This window comes from Salvelinus fontinalis, chromosome 23, assembly GCF_029448725.1.
Source record: "Salvelinus fontinalis isolate EN_2023a chromosome 23, ASM2944872v1, whole genome shotgun sequence".
In the NCBI taxonomy this organism is placed as follows: domain Eukaryota; kingdom Metazoa; phylum Chordata; class Actinopteri; order Salmoniformes; family Salmonidae; genus Salvelinus; species Salvelinus fontinalis.
The window spans coordinates 39838257-39861180 of record NC_074687.1 but is presented as its reverse complement, the minus strand read 5'-3'; the positions used below and the strand labels follow the sequence as shown (position 1 = coordinate 39861180).

The 22924-nt window shown below is 40.7% G+C and overlaps 1 protein-coding gene across 4 annotated transcripts in view; it reads left to right on the top strand.

Moving 5' to 3' along the window:
• The first annotated feature begins 4625 nt into the window (after positions 1-4625).
• Positions 4626-22924, top strand: part of LOC129821315 (sodium-driven chloride bicarbonate exchanger-like) — a 42077-nt gene continuing 23778 nt past the window's right edge. For 2 of the 4 annotated variants that reach the window (XR_008754294.1, XM_055878840.1), the window contains exons 1-2: positions 4626-4965; positions 9172-9198. Coding sequence is in view for 3 of the 4 variants with exons in the window: in XM_055878840.1 (XP_055734815.1) it covers positions 4918-4965; positions 9172-9198 (75 nt within the window). In the remaining variant the exon portion in view is untranslated. Of the gene's footprint in view, positions 4966-9171; positions 9199-9540; positions 9964-22924 lie in introns of those variants that run through there. The other 2 variants (XM_055878843.1, XM_055878842.1) reach the window with 2 other exon arrangements.

Here is a 22924-nt window from a genome sequence, read left to right as displayed (position 1 = left end):
GACCAAGATGCTTTCATCCTTCTAAATCCACTGTAGCCTATGCATGGACCTAACGTGACGTACCCAAAACATTTCCAACATAAATTACCAATTTTTCATAGAATGGCAAAATTCGAGAATTTTGTGGCTAATTACAAGTTAATATAGGTAGGCCTGGAAGTCACGGGCTTAAAACAGCAGGGACCATAAAACCAAGTACGTACAGAAGGGAGTGGAGATGCCGGACCACATTCCCGAAAAGGTGCGAAAATGCGAGATACGAGCGCATCTCAGTGACCTCAAGGCCATAGATATGAACGAAGTTTTTTTATTCATTGTTTTTTCTACTCAAATGTATATACTGAGAAAGAGAGAGAGAGAGAGCGAGGGGGGGTATGCCGTCTGAAATGGCATCCTAGTGCACTACTTTTGAACAGAGGGGTCAACTCTGCCTGATCAAAAGTAGTGCACTATAAAGGGAATAGGGTGCCATTTCAGACGTAGAGAGAGAGAGAGAGAGATAAAGAGAGATAAAGAGAGAGAAAGGGAGAAAGAGAAAGCAAGCATGTATAAGTTATCCTCACAGATCCACCGATCATAAAGAATAGTATGGGGCTAGGCTATGCAAGCCCTATTTTAAGTTAGGCAAAAGGCCCCATTCAGGGACGGGCCCAAGTGCGAATTATAGTGACATTCAGTGGTCACATTTTTTTTCACGTGAGTTCATATTACATAATTTTATGGGCTTAATATTTAGGACATGTATTTTAATGGTACACATGTTTGACCTTTTATTGTGGTATGAACACAACCAGTCATGATGTTTTCATCTGATTGTCTAACAAATCACTTCAAAAAGTAGGCTACCTGCATACATTTGTCTACTCCAAAATAATTCCAGCATCCAAGCAGTACATCAGCCATTGGATGAATGGAAAGAGACATCTGTTACAAAACACCGAAACTTGTAATGACATTCAGTGATTGTCATTAGAACTAAACTCTTGTAGCCTGAATTAATGAATGCGTCTTGCTGACAAATTGATACATTTTTGCACAAAGAAAATTCGGGACACCTGAAAGGGGGCTGAAATAGGGGACGAAAATATAGCTGTGTCTGTCCTGAGCTGGAAACTGTGAGGGCCCAGTTGAAACAAGGCAACAACATTTAACATGTCATCCCCCATGCAGAGCCCCCCCCCCCCCCCCGGGACAATTTACATATTGCATGTGACTAACACATTTCAGTTAATTACTATAGCTCCCACCTTGGGCCAATCAGTGTAATTTTGTAAATGCCGGATCTATGGCAAGACCCCCCTCCCACCCAATTGATACAATGTTGAAAGTTTGCTAGCGAAAAATCAAGACAGACAGAGAGAGAGGCAGACAGGCGGGCAGAGATGAATGCAATTGAAACAACCTGAACCAAACGTCACTGGTTTAAACCATGACATAGAGCTGGGGGTGTTCGTTTCATTTGAAATAAGGTTTAATTTTCATATTTACCACTGTATCAGTGCAACATTGCCTTTTAAACAAATTGGAGAATGATTAAATTAGAGACCCCCCTAAAGTTGTTCTTTTGTTGCATTTAGGGGAGCTCATGTCTCATTGGGGGGTTCTGAGCCCCCCTCTGTTACTCAGGACCTGTAGGCCTATACAGTATCTGCACCACTGACATCTTGTGGCTATCATGATGCATTACATGTTAAATTTCGTATTTTATTGTTTATTGTCTTTTAGGTAGACAATACAAACATACACTACCAGTCAACATTATGGAAAGTAATACTGCATTTGAGAATGCCTTCCATAGCTAAATAGTCTTCATCTATCTAAATCATCATGACGTACAGTACCAGTCAAAAGTTTGGACACACCTACTCATTCAATGGTTTTTCTTTATTTTTACTATTTTCTACATTGTAGAATAATAGTGAAGACATCAAAACTATGAAATAACACATATGGAATCATGTAGTAACCAAAAAAGTATTAAACATATAAAAATATATTTTTATATTTGAGGTTCTTCAAAGTAGCCACCCTTTGACTTGATGACAGCTTTGCACACTCTTGGCATTCTCTCAACCAGCTTCACCTGGAAGGCTTTTCCAACAGTCTTGAAGGAGTTCCCACATGAGCTGAGCACTTGTTGGCTGCTTTTCCTTCACTCTGCGGTCCAACTCATCCCAAACCACCTCAATTGGGTTGAAGTCGGGTGATTGTGGAGGCCAGGTCATCTGATGCAGCACTCCATCACCCTCCTTCTTGGTCAAATAGCCCTTACACAGCCTGGAGGTGTGTTGGGTCATTGTTCTGTTGAAAAACAAATTATAGTCCCACTAAGTGCAAACCAGATTGGATGGTGTATCCCTGCAGAATGCTGTGGTAGCCATGCTGGTTAAGAGTGCCTTGAATTATAAATAAATCACAGACAGTGTCAGCAGCAAAGCACCCCCACACCATCACACCTCCTCCTCCATGCTTCACGGTGGGAACCACACGGAGATCATCCGTTCAGCTACTCTGCATCTCACAAAGACACGGTGGTTGGAACCAAAAATCTCAAATTTGGACTCATCAGACCAAAGGCCAGATTTCCACCGGTCTAATTTCCATTCCTCGTGTTTCTTGGCCCAAGCAAGTCTCTTCTTCTTATTGGTGTCCTTTAGTAGTTGTTTCTTTGCAGCAATTCGTCCATGAAGGCCTGATTCACTCAGTCTCCTCTGAACAGTTGATGTTGAGATTTTGATGCATTTATTTTAGCTGCAATTTCTGAGGTTGGTAACTCTAATGAACTTATCCTCTGCAGCAGAGGTAACTCTGGGTCTTCCTTTCCTGTGGCAGTCCTCAAGAGAGCCAGTTTCATCATAGCGCTTGATGGTTTTTGCGACTGCACTTGAAGAAACTTGCAAAGTTCTTGACATTCCCGGATTGACTGACATTTCATGTCTCAAAGTAATGATGGACTGTCGTTTCTCTTTGCTTATTTGAGCTGTTCTTGCCATAAAATGAACTTGGTCTTTTAGCAAATAGGGCTATCTTCTGTATACCACCCCTACTTGTCACAACACATTGATTGGCTCAAACGCATTAAGAAGTAAAGAAATTCCACAAATGAACTTTTAACAAGGAACACTTGATGTTCATTGAAATGCATACCAGGTGACTAACTCATGAAGCTGGTTGAGAGAATGCCAAGAGTGTTCAAAGCTGTCATCAAGGCAAAGAGTGGCTACTTTGAAGAATCTCAAATATATTTTGATTTGTTTAACACTTTTTTGGTTATTACATGATTCCATACGGGTTATTTCACAGTTTCGATGTCTTCACTATTATTCTACAATGTAGAAAGGAGTAAAGTAGTAAAGTAGAAAGTTGTAAAAATAAAGAAAAACCCTGGAATGAGTAGGTTTGTCCAAACTTTTGACTGGTACTGTACATCATGATGATTTAGATATATGAAATCTATTAAGCTATGCAAGGCATTCTCAAATGCAGTATTACTTTCTACAATCATTAGTGAACAATATTCTGGTCTAAAGGCAAATACTGCTTCAATAGCTGTGTCTCATTGATGCCATTCCATTTGTATACACCAGAGGGCATCAAATACTTTCCCAAAACTATGCTTCATGAGAATGAACAATAGTGCAGATGAATCAGTCAAAACAACATCAATTCTGCCAGTTGACTGAACGATTCTATGACTTGATATATTTTATATGATGAATAGCAGCAGGTATTGTGCCCAGAGGAAAGGAGTGATGATGTTTGAGGTGGATGGTGAGGACATGGGACTGGCGCCGGGCATAAGAGATGTGTTGTTTAGAGTGGGACTGGAGCACAGCTGAAACCTAATGGAGGGCAACGTGGGCTCCCCCTTTGATGCTGAGAGTCAAAGGAGAGCTGCTGCCATGCTTTCGAACCAAGGCCAAGTCGGACTCTGAATTAGGATGACGGGATCATTGCCTAGTAATGGTCAAGTGTGACTAGTCTGAGTAGTGTGATGTCCTATCTTGGTAACCTCCAAGGCCTGTCCATGAGGTCCTAATCCATTTTGATCCACTCCTAATCTGAGACAGTTTATGAGGATGGGCCCTGATCTCTGTGGTGAGTGAGCGAGTACACAGGGGAAGCTGCTGGTTTTGAGATGGATAAATGTTCAGAGTTGGACTGTATATGGTCTGTAAGGGCTTGGAGAAGCAACAGTTGTTGTGGGAATAGGGCATGCTGCTGTCTAGAGGAGGGGACTAGGGAAAGTGAGACATTATCATGACCTATGACCTGAGCATTGCATTTGACCAGCCAAGAGGGGAAGAGAATATGCTATGTGTAGATGGACTTTTTTCTCAGCCACACATTTACTGCCATGCATTCACATCTATCCTTAATACACTACCCATTACACATTTGAATAAATAAAACGAATACACTTAAAATTAACTTGACTTTTGAAAGACATGGACATTTAAAATGACATTATATGCTCTGGTTTCTAGCCTAGTACTGTAGTTTGAGTCAGAGTTGTGTAAAGTTTGTCTCCTGTGTTGAATCTGTTTTGTTCTTTAGAATTGTAATTTTGTTATCACAAAAAACTTAAATGAGATACGGTAGCCTACCAACATCATCCGTTCAAGAGGTAGCCTACCAACATCATGGGTGAGAGAAGGGCCCCGATAATCTATTCTGCCGCATCACGACAAAGCAGAAGGGATGCTCATGGTTTGTTAGCATGGATATAATATAAGCTACGCCTCTGTGAGGAATAATTATCTGGCAGGGCTTCACGACTGCTAAACATGTGACCATAGCGTGTCAATTCGTGGTTCTTCTGCACCGCACTTTTCAGACCTGGCAGAAATAGTGAAAAGAACAGTTGACTACCACCATTCCATATACACGGATCCATTATTGTTCACGCAACAGAACATGGACATCAAGGACCAAGGAGCTCAAATGGAGCCGCTACTGCCAACGGTAAGGAGCCACTCACCCCCCATTGCACTGCTCTCAGCGGACGTTATTTTCTTTGTGGCGCACATTGACTACATCCCGCGTGCATTTTTATGATCCAGATATTTTGGCGGTGAGAGTGATTTAGATGATGACAAGTAGCATGTGGAATGTACTACAGTGTCACAGCCGATATCACCACAGACATTGATACAATTAGATAAACAGGAAAGCCGGTATCATTTTTAAAACCTGCTACAGTGGTTATATCAACCACCTGCAGTAGCATAAAATATGCCATATTCTTTTCACACACCAAGCGTTCTAACCTATGCATAACTGTGAAATGCAATTTTGGTCAAGGAAATATTTTGGACAGCTTTGATTGATGTTATGAAGACATTCTATTATAGGCGTCACATTTTTTCATTATAATATCAGTGCATTTAGATATAGGTCTCTTTTCGTCAATAGTCTGTAGACTCGTGTTATGTAGAATATAATAGAACAGAATTCTTCATTTTCTTCTAGGAGGAAATTCCTTGCACAAGGATTTGGTGAGTCAAACAGGACCAATTATACCACTGGGTTATAAAATATGAATATAAACATATTGCTCATAAATAAATGAGTGAATCTGAATTAAAAAGCGGACTTTCTGTGACTGAAGAGTGTAGCTTACCATTGCAGGCCTATACACATTTCATTAATTTCCTAATTATTGTTAGTAAGTGCTTCTTCTCTGGCAGATGACATTTGATTTTAATTTGGTCAAACCAGTGGTGACCCCATGCACCAAGGTCATGTAGTACTGTATATGAACCCAGGGAAATAGATTGTACAGTATGTTTACACGGACATTCACCGATTCACAGACACATTAGTGCAACCTATGAACTCATAAGCCTGATTGATCTATGAGGTTGCTTAATTATATATTTGTGGATTGTCTCAGGGTGCCTGCCAAGTGCCCTGCTAACGATCAGAGAGCCTTGAGTTAAGTGATCAGACAAGTTGGATACATCCCAAATGGTGGCCTATTCCCTTCACAGTGCACTAATTTTCACCAGGGATCACAGGACCATGGGTGCCTGTAACGAGGCTGAAAATTGTATTCAATAATTGCTTGTGGGCAAAGTTATAGCTTGTAGCATATAGCGTATTGCTTATATCTTGCACTGCATAGAACTGGGACAGTATTTGGGTTGGCTGCATTTGGGGGTGATGGGCTTCCTAAGAGAATTATCCAGCAACTGCACGGGCCTCTGATGTCAACCTCAGTTTAGCATGTCTGCGAGTGCTTGTGGAATTGCTTAGCATCCGACCGCAAGGCGCTACAGAGGGCAGTGCATACGGCCCAGGACAGGCCGAGCTCCCTGCCCTGCCATTCAGGACCTCTATACCAGGCTGTGTCAGAGGACGGACCTAAAAATTGTCAAAGACTCCAGCCACCCTTTTCATAGACTGTCCGCTCTGCTACCACACGGTAAACGGTACCGATGCACCTCGAACCAACAGGACCCTGAACAGCTTCTAACCCCAAACCATTAGACTGCTAAGTAGTTAGTTAATTAGTTAACCAAATAGCTACCTGGTCTATCTGCATTGACCCTTTTTGCACAAACTTTTTTTGATTCATCACATACACTCATACACACATCTCATCACATACACTGCTGCTTCTGTAGTATCTGTCCTGTTGCCTAATCACTTTATTCCTAGTTATATCTACATATCTACCTCACTTACCTTACACATCGACTCGGTACTGGTATATAGCCAAGTTATCGCTACTCATTGTGCATTTATTATTACTTTTATTATTACGTGTTTTACTTTTATATTATTTCTCTATTTTCTTTCTCTCTGCATTGTTGGGAAGGGCCCATAAGTAAACATTTCCATGGTAGTCTACACCTGTTGTTTACAAAGCACGTGACAAATAATGTTTGATTTGATTTGGAAGGAAGGATGCAATGAATATTTTGCAAACTAGTCCAGATTAAATGAAAAACAAAAATGTTTATGCACTACCGGCATCTGTGCTGCTATAAATTCACTTCCAAAGAGATTTGTTTTCATTATCCATTTGCTGTTGACAGTAAAGCAGCTTTTTGTATAACCCCCAAAATACAATCCTCTGTCTGCATTGACTGGTGTGGTGACTGACAGGTGGATGAGTCTGTTCTGATCCGGTGCTTAATACTGTCTTGTACCTATGTTACACCCCCTTGATTAGAGTGGTTGTGAATCAGAATGCTATCTAGGTGTTTGAGAGCCATGTGTAATGATGAGTTATCTCTTCTGCCTACAGCACTGTTTTCCTGATTAATCTCTGTGCGCAAAATGTGATTTGATGAGCTAATTTTAAATCACCTCACACACTTATCACACACTTCAATCATCAGTAATTTGATTTAGATCATATGATGTATACTTGATTGTCTGTTGTTCACATACATTTCAGAAAAATCCACAACAAAAAGAGAGACGTAAAACACTAATAAGGAACATACAAACAATTTATGGAAACGACAACTTAAAGGTCCAATGCAGCCTTTAAAAAAATATCTCAAAATCAAATCATTTCTGGGTTACATTTAAATACCGTACTTTAATAGTTTTCCATTACAATGGTCAAAAATAAACAAAAATAGCCTTTTAGCAACAACAAAAACTATTTCTCAAAACTAGGACTGTCTGGTCTGAGTGGGGAGGGATATGTAATCTGAAAGTAGCTGTTATTGGCAGAAAGATTTTGAACTAGCTTTGTTATTGTTCTATATTAACTTACAGTATACCGTCTGGTGATGTCACCAGGCAAGCCAAAACTCAACCCATCCAAAACCTGGGCTGCGTTCAGTATGTTTTAACATTCTGGAACATTACATTTAATGGAAACGGTGCTGTACTGAACGACCAGTTGAAAAACTGGGAGGTGTTGGGGGTTGGGGAACACTGTCAGCATGGCCATTTCCCTTTAAATACGTCACTCATTGCTTCAAGCCACACCTCGCCATTCCCAACAATCAGGAGCAAACGTACCTCAAAGTCTATTAAATAGACTTTACATTTTTTAGAACGTACAAGAACGTTTTGGGGAAACGTGTTATTCAGTACAAACCGTACCGCAGAGTAGCAAACGTTCAAGTGAACTGAACGCACCTCTGCTAATCAGAAGGTCCTGTGTAGATTGTATTTTCAACCAGCAGCTAACATTGATCAAATTTCTTCACACTTTTACAGTGTTAGTTTCATCAGCTGGATAATATGATACAAAACACAGGAAAGACAGCATTTTGACTGCACTGGGCCTGCGTCTTCATAGGTTTCCTGTAATGAGACCATAATCCTTTTCTACATAACATGTTAGTGGAGTGTAAAGAAATATGCACACACGGCTTCGCTGCATTCATTGCATTCATATATATAAGACTCATATTCAGAGGCATCATCATCATATATATTGGATATTCTTTCATTATGTTCTAGTCCAGTAGTTGCTCAAACGGATTTGATTGATGAACCACAGGTGAACCATATGGCATACATTTGTGGAGATCTTTGCCTCCAAATACCTCTTTGAATACCAGGCTGCATCCCACATTACACCCTATTAGGCTTGGGCGATATACTGTTCATACCGGGGTATTTTGAAATACCGACGGTATGATTTTCAATACCGCGGGGGTTCGTGCTACACCACTACTTATAACCATAAATTAAGTACAACTATAAGAAATCTAAGATGTGTCAAGTAAATTATATCCAGCTCAGGGCTCCAGCTATGCATTTGGTTGGCTAACTTGCTAGCTAAGTGGTTACATGTCAAAGATCAAGCTTCGTGGTTACAGCAGAGATATTCAACCCCCTCCTGGATCAAGATCCCTGTTTTCTAAATGTTTGTTTAATTCGTTTTATAGCGCCCCTTGTGTGCACTTCTGGTAATACCGTATACCCCGGTATGGTACAGAAACGTTGTGACGGTATAAAATCTGGATACCACCCAATTTTACACCCTATTACTTTATAGTGCGCTACTTTTGACCAGGGCTCTGCAAAATGGATTAGGGAATAGGGTGCCATTTGGGACGCAGACGCAAGACTTAAGGAAAGCAGGACAGCTTCTGCCTTGCACAGGTTACTAAGTTGCTTTTGAAGGTGTTAGCTTTCATACCATGGTCTTGCTTGCCTAAAGAAATGCTGATAATGACAATATTGTCTTTTCAGGTGTCAACTCCTGGATGCAGAAGTGTGGTAAGCTAGCCCTCTGATTTATTTTTAAAGTGCTAGAAAATGTTCACTGGTCTCTCTATCAAAGAAAATCCCAGTGTGACTACAATAGAAGGGTTTTAGTTGGCTACATTGGTGAGATGGCTTTCCATCTTTTGTATTGCCCCATGGCTTACCTGAGCTCCAATCAGCAGAGAGAGAGAGAGAGAGAGAGAGAGAGAGAGAGAGAGAGAGAGAGAGAGAGAGAGAGAGAGAGAGAGAGAGAGAGAGAGCAAGGTCAGGCCAGAGTGGCTGAGCTGACAGGTCATGCTGCAGATACTGGGAACTCTCCCAGCAGCCCCAGGGGAGGCGCAAGGCGATGCTCTGTGCTCTGCGGTGTGGTATGGAGCAGTGCAGCGATGGCAAGCTGCTGCTACAGGGGCTATACACTGAAAGCCATACAAAAGAGGGAAACAGTGGCTTAGCACCAGCTAGCTCCCTCTTAGATAAGAGGCTGGACACCAGTGATGTCACTGCTGTAATCTCATGCAGGATTGGTGGATAAATGGCTGAATCAACAGAGGCAGCGAGTGGTGCGTTTGTAAGTCGGTTCCTGGCATGTTGAGAGGGTAGATTGCTTAGCCGCGTGTGTGCCTGTCCCGGCAGCAGAGGCACGCTGGTGCTACGGAGCTCAGCTCGGCTCAGCCTCCTCTCTTCGGCTCAGCAGCACTCTTAACTACAAGAGGAAAGGGAAAGGTCATGCATTCTGCTGGAGGCTTGGATCCCAACAGTCGCTTTTATTCTTTAAAGGTATGCCTGTGCTCTGTTTACTCTGTAAAGGTATAACTATGCTCTGTTCTCTGCTCTGTGTTTGGGAGTTTTTTTCATCTCCAGGTGTTCTTAAGGTTATCTAAGGTTAAAGGATGTGTGTTTGATGCTGGTGTTTGTTGGTGCTGCTGATAGCCTTTTTGGAAATATCTGTACACCTCAATGTCAAACAGCTTGACTTCCTCATGCATGCAGTATCCTGTTCTTTAATGACCTGTTAAAGGGCAAAGTTAACACAAGGACACAATATTTGAATGGCTTTAGTTTAATGGCAGAGTTAACATTGTATGTAAGCGTACAATGTTAACTCTGAGAGATAGGAGGAGGTAGGAGAGCGATACAGTAGAGGACAGGTGGCAGAGACGAGAGAGGAGAGAAGAGAGAAAGGAATGAGGGGAGAGCAGAGAGGAGAAAGGAGAGAAGAGAGGAGAGAAGAGAAGAGCGAGGAATAAGGAAAGAGGAGAGAGGAGAGAAGAGAGGGGAGAGAGGAGATGGGAGAGATGGGAGTGGAGAGTGGAGAGAGGAGAGAGAGAGGAAAGAGCGAAGAGAAGAGAGAGGAGAGTGGAAAGTGGAGAGAAGAGAGAGGAGAGAGGGGAACGGAGAGAGGAGAGAGCCTGTCTTGCTGTGTCAGCCATTGATTCCTGGGATGCAGGAAAGGAGATAAGTGCACTCATGTTTACTCTGCACCAGCAAAGGCAAATGCCTGCTTACCATTTTGTATTACAAAGCCTATAGGGTCTCTGTCCCTTGGATGTCTTTGAGATGTGCCAACTTTGTTGGGGAAAAGTGAATGGAATTTGAACAAGACTGTATTCGCTGTACTATGTAAGTTGTGTTCTATGCCAAGCTGAGCTCATCTGAGCACAGTGTTGTTGTCATCATTATGATGCTGCTGGCCTGGTGTTGATGCTGCCATAGTGACCATTGCCATCTGCAGGGATCAGACCCGTCATCCAATGAAATCACTTTGGCTGCCCCCAGCAATCCTCCAGTCCTCTGCTCTTAAAGATGGCTTTGCTTGGAGCGCACACCACTCAAACAGTGTGAGCTAGGCCAACACTATACATCATCATCACACTCCCTATTTTCACCACTGTTGTTCAGGACATGCATTGTAGCCTACCGATCTTTGGTCACCTTTTTTCTCTTGTTAGTCATTCCTACAGTATGTCAGGCTTCTATGCACTTATGTCATTCTCATTAGGAGTTTTGGATATAGCTCACCAGGCTAGTCAGAAACCCCACGTTGAGAGGTGTTCTAGATAGGGAAAATAGGTCACAAGCCATTGCTTCTGGAGAACAGTAGATTAACCCTAAGACAGTTTTACACTACTTTAACTCTTTACACGCACAACAACATATGCATTGGCCTACAGGCAGCACAACAAAACATAAACACACTTCGGGAAGCAGTAACAGAATACAGTAACAGCTCATTTTAATGTATGCCAATGTAATGTATCGCTAAAATAATTTGCAGTGTTGTACTTTAATCCTGTAGCCCTGCACAGACTTTGATCCCTCTCCAGTGTATTATCATTCAGATTATCATCCTGGGTCTTGGCCATGGAGTCAGACCCATGTGCCACTGCAGCTGTGGACGGACAGCAGTGTCCTTCTTCATCCAAATAGGCCCTGGTGTCCTAGCTCTGGTCCAGGGCGTTGACGTGCAGCTTGCTGATGCTGAGCCGCCTTCTTCTGCAAGAAGGTTCAGCACCAGCAAGCTGTGCGTAAACGTCCTGGACCAGAGCTTCTGATGTCCAAAACAGGTTTCAGTTAAGCATGTGGCAAGACAAACCATAAAGTTAAAGAAATACCGGGCCCTGGTCAAAAGTACTTGATCTGTGCTTTTTTGTCATTACGCTGTCCCTCCACCCATTCACACACATGACATCATCCCACAATGTTTTGTGTGAGAGGGCATAGCCCTGACTGAAGAATCAGAGAATTACAGTACTGCTGTCTTCTAAGCTAAATGTAGCTTTTTGATGGCAGCAACGTTTTCCCCCACTTTGTTTGGCTTATACCTTAGACAAAAATCGACTTATTTTTGTCACTAAAAAAGTAGATTTCATCTGAGTTTCCGACCATCTTAGTGAACAGCATCAAAATAAAGCTGATTTCATCATTCTTAGTGTAACACATTTACATTTAAGTCATTTAGCAGACGCTCTTATCCAGAGCGACTTACAAGTACATACATTCATACTTTTTTTTTGTACTGGCCCCCCGTGGGAATCGAACCCACAACCCTGGCGTTGCAAGCGCCATGCTCTACCAACTGAGCTACACGGGACTGTACAAGATGCTAATTGTTGACAATGTTTCTAAATATTTGTACTGCGTACATGATGCTTTATGTCAAATTCTTCTATTTAAAAATGTCAAGCAATTTCTATGAATGTATCTGAAGTGTATGTAGTATATCTTGTTAAATTGGCTTCAGTTTATTGAGTACAGTTTTTTTCAATAACTGGTCCAATTTTCACAAGTATGCGGCACATTTTCACAACTCCTAATACAAAACTCAAAACAGAAATTCAAAATGGCTTGTTTCAAAACTCTAAGCACATTTTCAATTGACTAATAAGTACAACACACAAAATCATAGTCACTTTTTCATCTAGAAAATACATGTTTCACATTGCAATATATGTTCTTATAAAGTAATTGCCTTTCACAATGCAGTGCTCTCATTACTTTGGATATGATTCTCTTCTCTTTTGTTAAAATACATCTTACTATTAGTTAATCCGATTGCACTTAATTGATGATCACTTAAATGTTTGGTAAACCTATACACACTGCTTTACTAAAATTGCATTGGACAATACAGTACTGTATTACTGTAATATATGCCAATTACGTAGCAGACACCTTTATCCAAAGTGACAACAGTCCACACACTTTGGTATGTTACCCCAGTGGGAATCAAACCCACAAATCTGGTGTTGCTAGTGCCATGCTCTTGTGAACTGAGCCACGTACAGTACCACTACAATACATAAGCATAAGAAAATACAATACAAGATTACATTACAGGTGGATGATGTACGATTGCCATCCCCATGAGCATACGACCCGCAATTTACAGTACTGTAGCATACTACATTTAAACCTCAATTTTGAAACATGTATCTTAGATTTTTTGCTATTGGATTAACTCGTTGTTAAAATAACTAAATTGAGAAGATATCATTATGTTGTGTTTTGGTGATTAAACCAATGGACTCATTATATTTCACAGTAAATTCATATTTTGGATTAATGGTTCTGTGGTGAAGGATGTCTACAAACACAACGAATGCACAATGAAATGTTTTGAATATAAGACTGGCTGCATTACACGTGTTACCAGTTTGGAGTTTTGTAAATTCACCACATACAAAAGAAAAGGTACTGAACATTGTCAATTTCTATATTTTTACCTCATACATCTATTAATTTGACTTCAATTTATGTTGGAAGGTAAAACCAAATCATATATGGATGTGGTTGTAAATACTATGGTACATCAACATTTTCCCTCTGCCAGTGTGCTTCAATAGGACAAAGTGAATAGAGTCTATGTGTAGTGTACAATTATAGTGTAGTGTACAATGCACAGCTGAAATACCTGGGTTGAATATAACAATATTCCAGTCATTATTTCAATTTCATTGATACACTGTAAGCTGATGAATTTCAAGCAGAGAGACAGGCAATACTGTATTAGTAGAAAGGGAGATCTTGTACAGTGTTGCACGGGCCAGAAATGGCATACCACACCGTGCTACGTTTTTACAATAGCCAAGTGCTTTACAATACCCCTATTTCTGATGATTTGTCCCACATATGTACTTTATAAGGATAATTCAACTTTAAAACTGACATATTTCTCAACATGCTCACAACCTGCCGTTAGATACAATTTTTAAAAATGTAAATGGTGCATGTGAAATTATAGTCCAATACTGTATGGAAAGTGGTATTTACAATCTACTATTCTTTCTAACCAGGAGTTCAAAAATTTATATTTTTTAGTTTTCTATCTTGTATTTTTTTCTATTGGATCAAATGGTATTTCAATGACTAAATGGTGAGCCTATCATTATCTGATGTATTGGTACCTAAACAAAATGGTATTTCACAGAAAACTTTGATTTTGCATGACTGAAGGGGGTGAAAGATGTGTGAAACTCCAATGAATGCACAATTAAAGGTTCTGAACATAAGATAGGGGGCATTACAAGCAAGGACGCCACCTTGGTTTTAGAAGTGGGGTGGGGACGACATAACCTGGCATGGGTTCTGGGGGTCTCCAATTTTTGGGGGCATCTAATTCTTATTTCCTGTATTTTTACACAATCAAATATGCCATCTCCATTTAGAACAAAAAGTAAGCAAAATTACCCACAGTCATCAAACTAGGTAAGATATCATTATTAAATATATTTAAGTGATTAATAAGACTGAACTAGATCAAAGATAATTCAATAATACATATTGTGTTGCACCTTTAACCAATAGCCTAACAAATGAACAATGCTTAAGAAAAGGCAAACACTTTTGATTGTCTTTATTAACACATTCTCTCTATAACATTTCAGACATAACCGACCAGCCAGCCTGAGCCGCCTGCACGCCCGACCCCCACCAGTCTAGTCAATAACTCGACTCTCTCCCAACACAATTTTCTTTCCAGTTCGCACCTTTAATTTTTTTCCATTCCCAAGGGAAAGGTTTGGAAAAAAACACACAATAAAACACACATACACCTCAAATATACATTAACACACAAAAACAGAAAATCCTCCATACAGTTAATCTCATAGGACTAATAGTGCTGTAGAGCTCTTTTTACTTGCACACAGTAAGTATTGATTACCCATTTATTTGTCTCTGCTTGCAAATCTTCCTCCTGAAAGGTAGGCTTTATTCTATAGTCCTATGCAAAATGTTGCAAGTGTTGCTGTCATCATTCTTGCTGCTTCCAGTTCAGTAGCCATACCTGCGAGATCAGGTGTGCGTGTCAATTAAATAGAGTAGCCTATAGCCTATGCAAGTGCGGAGAAGCACAGGGAAGTTATCTTTCCAAGGAAATGTAAGTACTCTGCTCTCTTCAAACTGCATCTAGCATATTGGCTGATATAGCCCAGTAATACAATATAAGGCCGAGGTGAGAATCTCTGGTAATTTAACTTATTTCTTAAGTTAGCAAAATTGCTAGGACCTTAGCTGACAAGTGAGCTGCGTCACATATGCCTAAAATAACATTGTGGGATTGCGTTTGGGTTTGGGACCAGTTCTTGGGGTAGCAGGTGAGTCAGACAGAAAGCCAGCGGGAGCGGGATGAAGAAATCGGTCCACGCAGACCTCTGCTGTGCACCATGACAGTGAAGCCTGTAATGTTAGAGCTGTTTATTACTGTGTCAGTGTGAAAAGTAGGGAATTAGCTAGGGAAACTGACAGATCAATAACGTTACATTGCCATACTGACTAATAAAACTCACATTAAATTGTTTGACTGACAGTTTCATCGTTTGAAGCAGGTCTAGTGAGATTGAGGCAAAAATCATAGCTAACGTTAGCCAACCTTTGGCCGGCTCTTCCTCTAACGGTACATCAACTGGGTAAAGCTAGCCAAATGTATTTACTTCCAAAACAGGACAAAAAAAGGCTACAAAACATTTCCATACAAACAATAGCTGTTCGTTAGCGATATGAGGTGGCTATTATTACTATCTGATTGATAACTAGAGGCTAGAGCTGACCTGGCTAGTGTAACATCAGCTACTAGCTAGCATAGCTAGTTTATTCATTCACCTCAGTCGAGAGGGGATAAAACATTAGCTAACATTACATGTCAGTTACAATACTAGCTCAGCACTGCGAACAAAAACTAGTTTCGTTTTTTTCTGTTAAGTTAAACAGCAGTTACTGTACCTTGCCAGCTACATCAGTCAACTAAAGAGTAGCCAGTTTTTGCTCTGCTTGCTTTTACAACTCGGTATAAGAGTGCAACACATGCACATTGAACTATGCTCAACTCTCCCGTGCTGTTCCATCCAGTCTTTCAGAAGATTTGCCTTCACACAGCCTGTCAGCCCGCTCTGTGGTGTCCGAGCGGACCTAAATCCAGCCACCTGATCACTCCAAACAGCCTATCCGATCGCTCGCATGGTCCTAAAGCACACCGTTGCCACTTTTTGTATCACATTGCAATGATAATACCTGGGGGTACAAAAATGCAATTTCAAAATGTAGGTGGTGGGGGACATGACCTTCCCATCCCCAGTGAAAGTTGCGCCCCCTATTACAAGTGAGTAGTAACTCATTGTCAGTAATGAGGTTATTACCGTTAGTTCTCCTGAACAGCCCTTGGACTTCTGTGGTTAGATTCTTTCAAACAACAATTTTATTATAATATTTGCAAAAATTAAGTATTCAACCATTACTAAGAATAGTTCAGAGTTGAAAGCTCAATGAACATAGTTGGATCTCAGCTTTTATAGGAAAAGTACAACCTCTTTTGCCTACGTGTCAGTTTAGCAGATGTGTGGAAAAAGGGGCGCAACATAGTGTAAAAGGTGATTGGTTTGTACGTGCAGATTAAGATAGCCCAATGTTGATAGCACAAGGGCTCAACCGTATAACTGCATTTTGTTACAGTTCACACTATAATGTGCTCTTTCCTGCAACTTTCCATATGGCTGATTTCCAGCAGATAGTAAAACCACAGGATATCTCACATGCTGCGGTCGCTCCTAAACAGATCTTAGCTGTACGCCCAGTCTTATGACTAAGTCACACAAAGACAAGTTTGTATCAGGTTAGAAAAACAACACTAGCATATAACAAGAAACAATTCTTTAAGCAGTGAAACACGAGATAGCATGACTAATTTTTTAATTTTCCACAACATGTCCTCCCTTTTGAGGCTAAGTCTCAACCTAATACAAAATGACTTGCAAGCATTTTCATCAAACAAGCATTACCATGAGGGGAAAATACATATGAATTAAAAATTATAATTCTGATAACATGGTAAAACAAAACCCCTACTATCAATTTTATACAACCCACATTTAGAATGACAGTGTTCAGTGCTTCATGTTGAGTCTATAACTTAAACTCAAGACCCTCAACTTAGCACACATCGACACGGTTAGAATGTACATTTACAAACAGTATATTCATCTTATATTTCCAGGATTAACTATTCTTATCACTTGTGGTAATGACAGATTGGTATCTAATTGCATTCTTAGTCTAAATTACTATACATTTCGCAGTATGTAGCCCTCCACAATCAACCTGATACCCCAAATAAACAATGTTGGATAAGCCTAAATCAATTACGGGCACGGTTGACCACCCCCTCCCTCCCGGCACTCATCCTTCTGGCATTTCTTCACGTTCTTCTTCAGATAGTGTTTCAGTTCGTCCTTCCAATGCCACATGTTCAAAGTGGATGGCCTTTGATAATGTCTTTCACCTATGCCGCCACTGTCGTTTACAGTCCATTATGTCTTGTCCGTTTTCCTACCAGTACACCAATAACATGAGAGAAGTTTGGACGGGATCTCTCTCCATGCTCACTCCATGTGGACTCATGTCGCACTCCTGAGAGAAATGGCATGAGAGAAAAGGCAGTTGATATCTTCTACTGGATGCTATGTACAGGTTGCTGGCTCGGACTCAGGTCTCACGGTAGAAGTGGTGCAGAACAGGCCCGTATTGAACACCATTTTTGCCATTACTTGAGCTGGTAAAGGGGGATGAGGTTCACACTGTTCTTGGTCAAATGATCCCTTCCATGCATCTAGACACCATCTGTGGTCACCTTCACCAGACCAGGACAAAGAGGACAGACCAGAACAACAGTTTAGTTTAGAGCATTTCTGATTCAGGAAATCCAGACAAATGATTTACTGTGTGACAAATTATGACTACTACCAATATTCTTAATACAGATTTGTAAAACAAATGTCAAAGAGAATAACAATACACAGTTTAAAAATTGTTTCCCTAAATTGGCTTTTACTCCCCTATCATCTTGGTGATCTCACTGCAAATTCGCCGGCTCAGGGAGTTAGAGAGCTAACCTTTAGGAAGAAATCCCAACAATCCAGCAGACCCAATCTAGTGAGATTTGTTATTGAAGCAAGACAAAAACAAACAAACAACACAACAACAGCAATACACTTCTTCATATAAAACTAGAGGTGTGGAAAACACTACACATATATCACTTGAGGTGGGAAAAACTTCAATCTATTTGGAGTAACTTTCAACCATTACCAAAATATATTTCTTCCTTTTATAGGCAGGCATGTGAAGAAAACCAATTTGCATATTTACCAAAGGGCCACAGGGGACCGGTAATTAAAAAAACAACACTGCCTGTTAAATTAAAAATAAATGAATTAGAATAAAAAATCGAATTAGCATTACAACTCTTGATAACTCCATTAAGGAAATAATTATATCCCATGAGGTAATGGTAAAATAGACTAGAGACAGGTGTCCCTCATTCAGGGGCAGCGCTCTCTCTCTCTCCTTCGTGTTCTGAATCACACATAGGAATATTGCTAGATTATTAACTTCTTCCTAACTATAGTGTTTACATAGCCCATTTTAAACTCACCCAATGTCTCCAGTCTTTGTAGTGAGGGTGATCAGGTCTCACCAGGAAGTCAGAACAGAGGTCAGAGGTCAGTCAGCCCTGTTAAGTATTTTCTTTCCCTGTACTTCCGAAACCATTTAAAACCATTTGAAATAGTTCCATCATTCTGCGTACCCAGTTCACAACCAAATTAAAAAAGACCCCACACAATAAATAAAACATGGTATTAACACCACTACAAAATATTAATAACCGGTGGGTTGTGTGCCCATGTGTGCTGGTGTGTTTGGTAAACGGTAGACAAAAACAAACAAACCAATGGTCAGGCCTTACTTATTTGGGAGCTCCCTCTACGGCCGGATCGTGTACGTTTATACGTTACAAAACTGCAGAATTTCACTAACTGTTCTCCCAATTGGGAAACATTTCAAAGAGAGAGATAGGGACAGCCCATCCTCTCCTAAAATAGAAAATACATTTTTTTATTAGTTTTCACTTTGCTAAATCTTAAACCCTTTTACTTTCCAATTAATCTACATCTCTGTTTCTTTTAACTCAGAAGCCCTCTCAATCACCATTACCCAGTACATTTCTCCTCTACTCTAACACTTGTTTCCCTCTACAATCACTACTATACGCTTTCTCTTTCTGTCTAACGTTACTTTACCAGGTGAACGAAAGGTTTTAAATTATAGACAAAACAAAACATGATAACTTCTGTTCACAGGTATGCCACTGTCCTCCCCCCACTCATTAATCGTTTTTTGTCTAAAATGTAAAAGGTACTTTTAATTAGCTTGACAAACGCTTCCTCACACTATTTACTCCACTCTAATGTTTTGTGACCCCTCCTCCCTTTCGTCAATTCTATAAAGCTATTTCAGAATAAGATGGAATAAAGTATCTCACGAGATTGAAAAACCCCTAGGGTTTTCCTGAGTCTGGGAGGTAGAGGTCGACCGATTATGATTTTTCAATGCCGATACCGATTATTGGAGGACCAAAAAAAGCTCGATTTTTATATATATTTGTAATAATGACAATTACAACAATACTGAATGAACAATGAACACTTTCATTTTATCTTCATATAAACATAAATAAAATCAATTTAGTCTCAAATAAATAATGAAACATGTTCAATTTGGTTTAAATAATGCAAAAACACAGTGTTGGAGAAGAAAGTAAAAGTGCAATATGTGCCATGTAAAAAAGCTAACGTTTAAGTTCCTTGCTCAGAACATGAGAACGTATGAAAGCTGGTGGTTCCTTTTAACATGAGTCTTCAATATTCCCAGTTAAGAAGTTTTAGGTTGTAGTTATTATAGGAATTATGACACGTCAACTATTTCTCTCTATACCGTTTGTATTTCATATACCTTTGACTATTGGATGTTCTTATAGGCACTAGTATTGCCAGGCTAATCTCGGGAGTTGATTGGCATGAAGTCATAAACAGAGCTGTGCTTCAAGCATTGCTCAGTGTTGCTGGCAAACGCAGTAAAGTGCTGTTTGAATCAATGCTTACAGGCTTGCTGCTGACTACCACCGCTCAGTCAGACTGCTCTATCAAATATCAAATTATATACTTAATTATAATATAATAAACACACCGAAATACAAGCCGTAGGCCATTAATATGGTCAAATCTGGAAACTATAATTTCGAAAACAAAACGTTTATTCTTTCAGTGAAATATGGAACCGTTCCGTATTTTATTGAATGGGTGGTAACCCTAAGTCTAAATATTGCTGTTACATTGAACAACCTTCACCCAATATCGGCTCCACTTCCGTTGCCATGTAACATTATCCGGATATTGTTACTGGTCCTATGGTCAGAGAAATGGATAGTAGTTGTATCGCCCATTTCCCCACTAAATATAAGAAGACAGCTTTTTGGGTCACATAGTCAGGGTGAGATTGTAATGATAGTATTTATGTCAAGAGAAGAAGGAGCTGGATTATGTTTTATACAGATTAAAAGTCATTTATTTTTATGGCATAAAATGCTTTTCTTTTAAAAGAAGTGCTCTCATATCTGTGATCCTGTGTGTGTGTGTGTGTGTGTGTGTGTGTGTGTGTGTGTGTGTGTGTGTGTCTGTGTGTCTGTGAGAGGTGACTCAAATGTAGAGCATATGGCACAACAAACTACCGGATCCTTCAAACGTTTGCAGGCCTATCCAATGTTACAGTGTGTTGCTGACAGTCAATGCTGATAAACCAATCAAAGTGTAGACCCGTTGAGCAAGATGGACAAAAACACAGCATCCAATGGCACTTTGTAGGGGGCAGTATCATTGAAGTGCTGCAATTACTAGCCTTTCCACAGTTCACTTGCTCTACCTGCTAGCTGTTTGAAGAAATATATCTTCATATGTCCATGCTTCCCTCTTCTCTCTCTGCTGTGTGCCACTCTCTCTCTCTCTCTCTCTCTCTCTCTCTCTCTCTCTCTCTCTCTCTCTCTCTCTCTCTCTCTCTCTCTCTCTCTCCTCTCTCTCTCTCTCTCTCTCTCTCTCTCTCTCTCTCTCTCTCTCTCTCTCTCTCTCTCTCTCTCTCTCTCTCTCTCTCTCTCTCTCTCTCTCTCTCTCTCTCTCTCTCTCTCTCTCTCTCTCTCTCTCTCTCTCTCTCTCTCTCTCTCTCTCTCTCTCTCTCAGCTGTCTCTTCAAAGGTGCCCTTGAGGCCGGCAGACAGGCAGTGTATGTATCTCTTGCGGACGTCACTGAGTGGGCTGGTGACGTGCACGCTCCTGCTTCTTCCTGCAGTACCAACCTCCCCCATTTCCTGGGAGTTCTGGTCATACGTCCTCCAAGCTGCCACATGCACACATTAGCAATTGCACTTATTCGCGTCGTAAGTGACTGGAAGGCACTAAATAAGGCATATTGAAACGTAGAGCTGTGAACTACTGTGAAGGCTTGAACAGAGCTCTGAGGATTCAGTGGCCTTGTCAGGCCAGCTGTGTGTCTGGGGATACAGCAGGTCGTGCTAGAGTAATAGTACTAGCATAAGTACTTGCATTTAGATGGAACACTATAGGGGCTGTGTTCCACTCAAGCAGGGGTGAGAGAGACAGCTTGAAGTTGTTGGGTGGTTGGATTTCCCGGTCATCTTGGCTATTCATAGGTTCTTATGGTTTGCTAGTAGCAACATAACATTTGGACTACAACAGCCACCCTGAGACCATAACCCAAGTCATAACAATGACAAAGCATAAATCACTTATTTATTGCTGTTGCACCTGCTCACAACCTTGTGATTTATTATCAATGTCATGTTTGGGAGTGGAAGATTTGTCAATGTGAGTCTGTAATAGACATTAATAATACATCACATCTGGACAAGGTCTGTTCAGGATGAAGACGGCTCAGTTGGAGATTGTAATTCCTAGGGTTTCGAAAGGGGAAATCTTTTGAAATTCGATTTGTGAACATCTTGTCATGTCGCGACACCCAGTTCCGAAACGACAACCTCTCTCTCTCTCTCTCTCTCTCTCTCTCTCTGGTTCTCTCGCTCTCTCACTCTCTCTGCCTCTCTCTCATCATCCATCTCTCTCTCTCTCTCTCTCTCTCTCTCTCTCTCTCTCTCTCTCTCTCTCTCTCTCTCTCTCTCTCACTCTCTCTGCCTCTCTCTCGTCATCCGTCTCTCTCTCTCTCTCTCTCTCTCTCTCTCTCTCTCGCTCTCTCTCGCTCTCTCTGTCTCGCCTTCTCTCTCGTCATCCCTCTCTCTCTCTCATCATCCTTTCTGCTGTCTCACATGGGTAGACATGTGGCTATCACACAGTAGAAGCTGCATCAGCAGCGTTCATCACTAATCACTCCAAGTCACCCAATTATCAGCACCACACATTTGACACTTTCACACTTCACGTACACTCTTTTTCCTCCATCTATTATTTTGGCTAGCAGAGGCATTTTGCCGTGCAGGATTGTGTGTGAGGTGCCAAATGTGTTAAAATTAGTAACTGCATCACAGTTAATTCACAATGGGACTGAGTGGTTATTCACTCTGGTGGTAAGTGTTTTGAGAAGAGGCTCTTTCAGATTGGGGCTTTGCTAAACATACACAGTATGTAAATCCTTACTATCCAGCTGTCTTTAATGAAGTATTCTGAGGTTAACCTCCTTTTTATAAATGTCTTATATGTTATGTTATGTTGGCCTGTTTTAACCTTCTCTTGTCCCAATACTTGGGTAGCATACGTACTAGTTTATGTTTCTTGTTACTCTGAAATTTGACGGTAATGAATACACCAGTCACGGTCATGTAATAAACTCTTGAGTGCTTTGTTGTTTACTTTCTAGTAGATATTGAGCTGGCCACATTGAAATGCCTA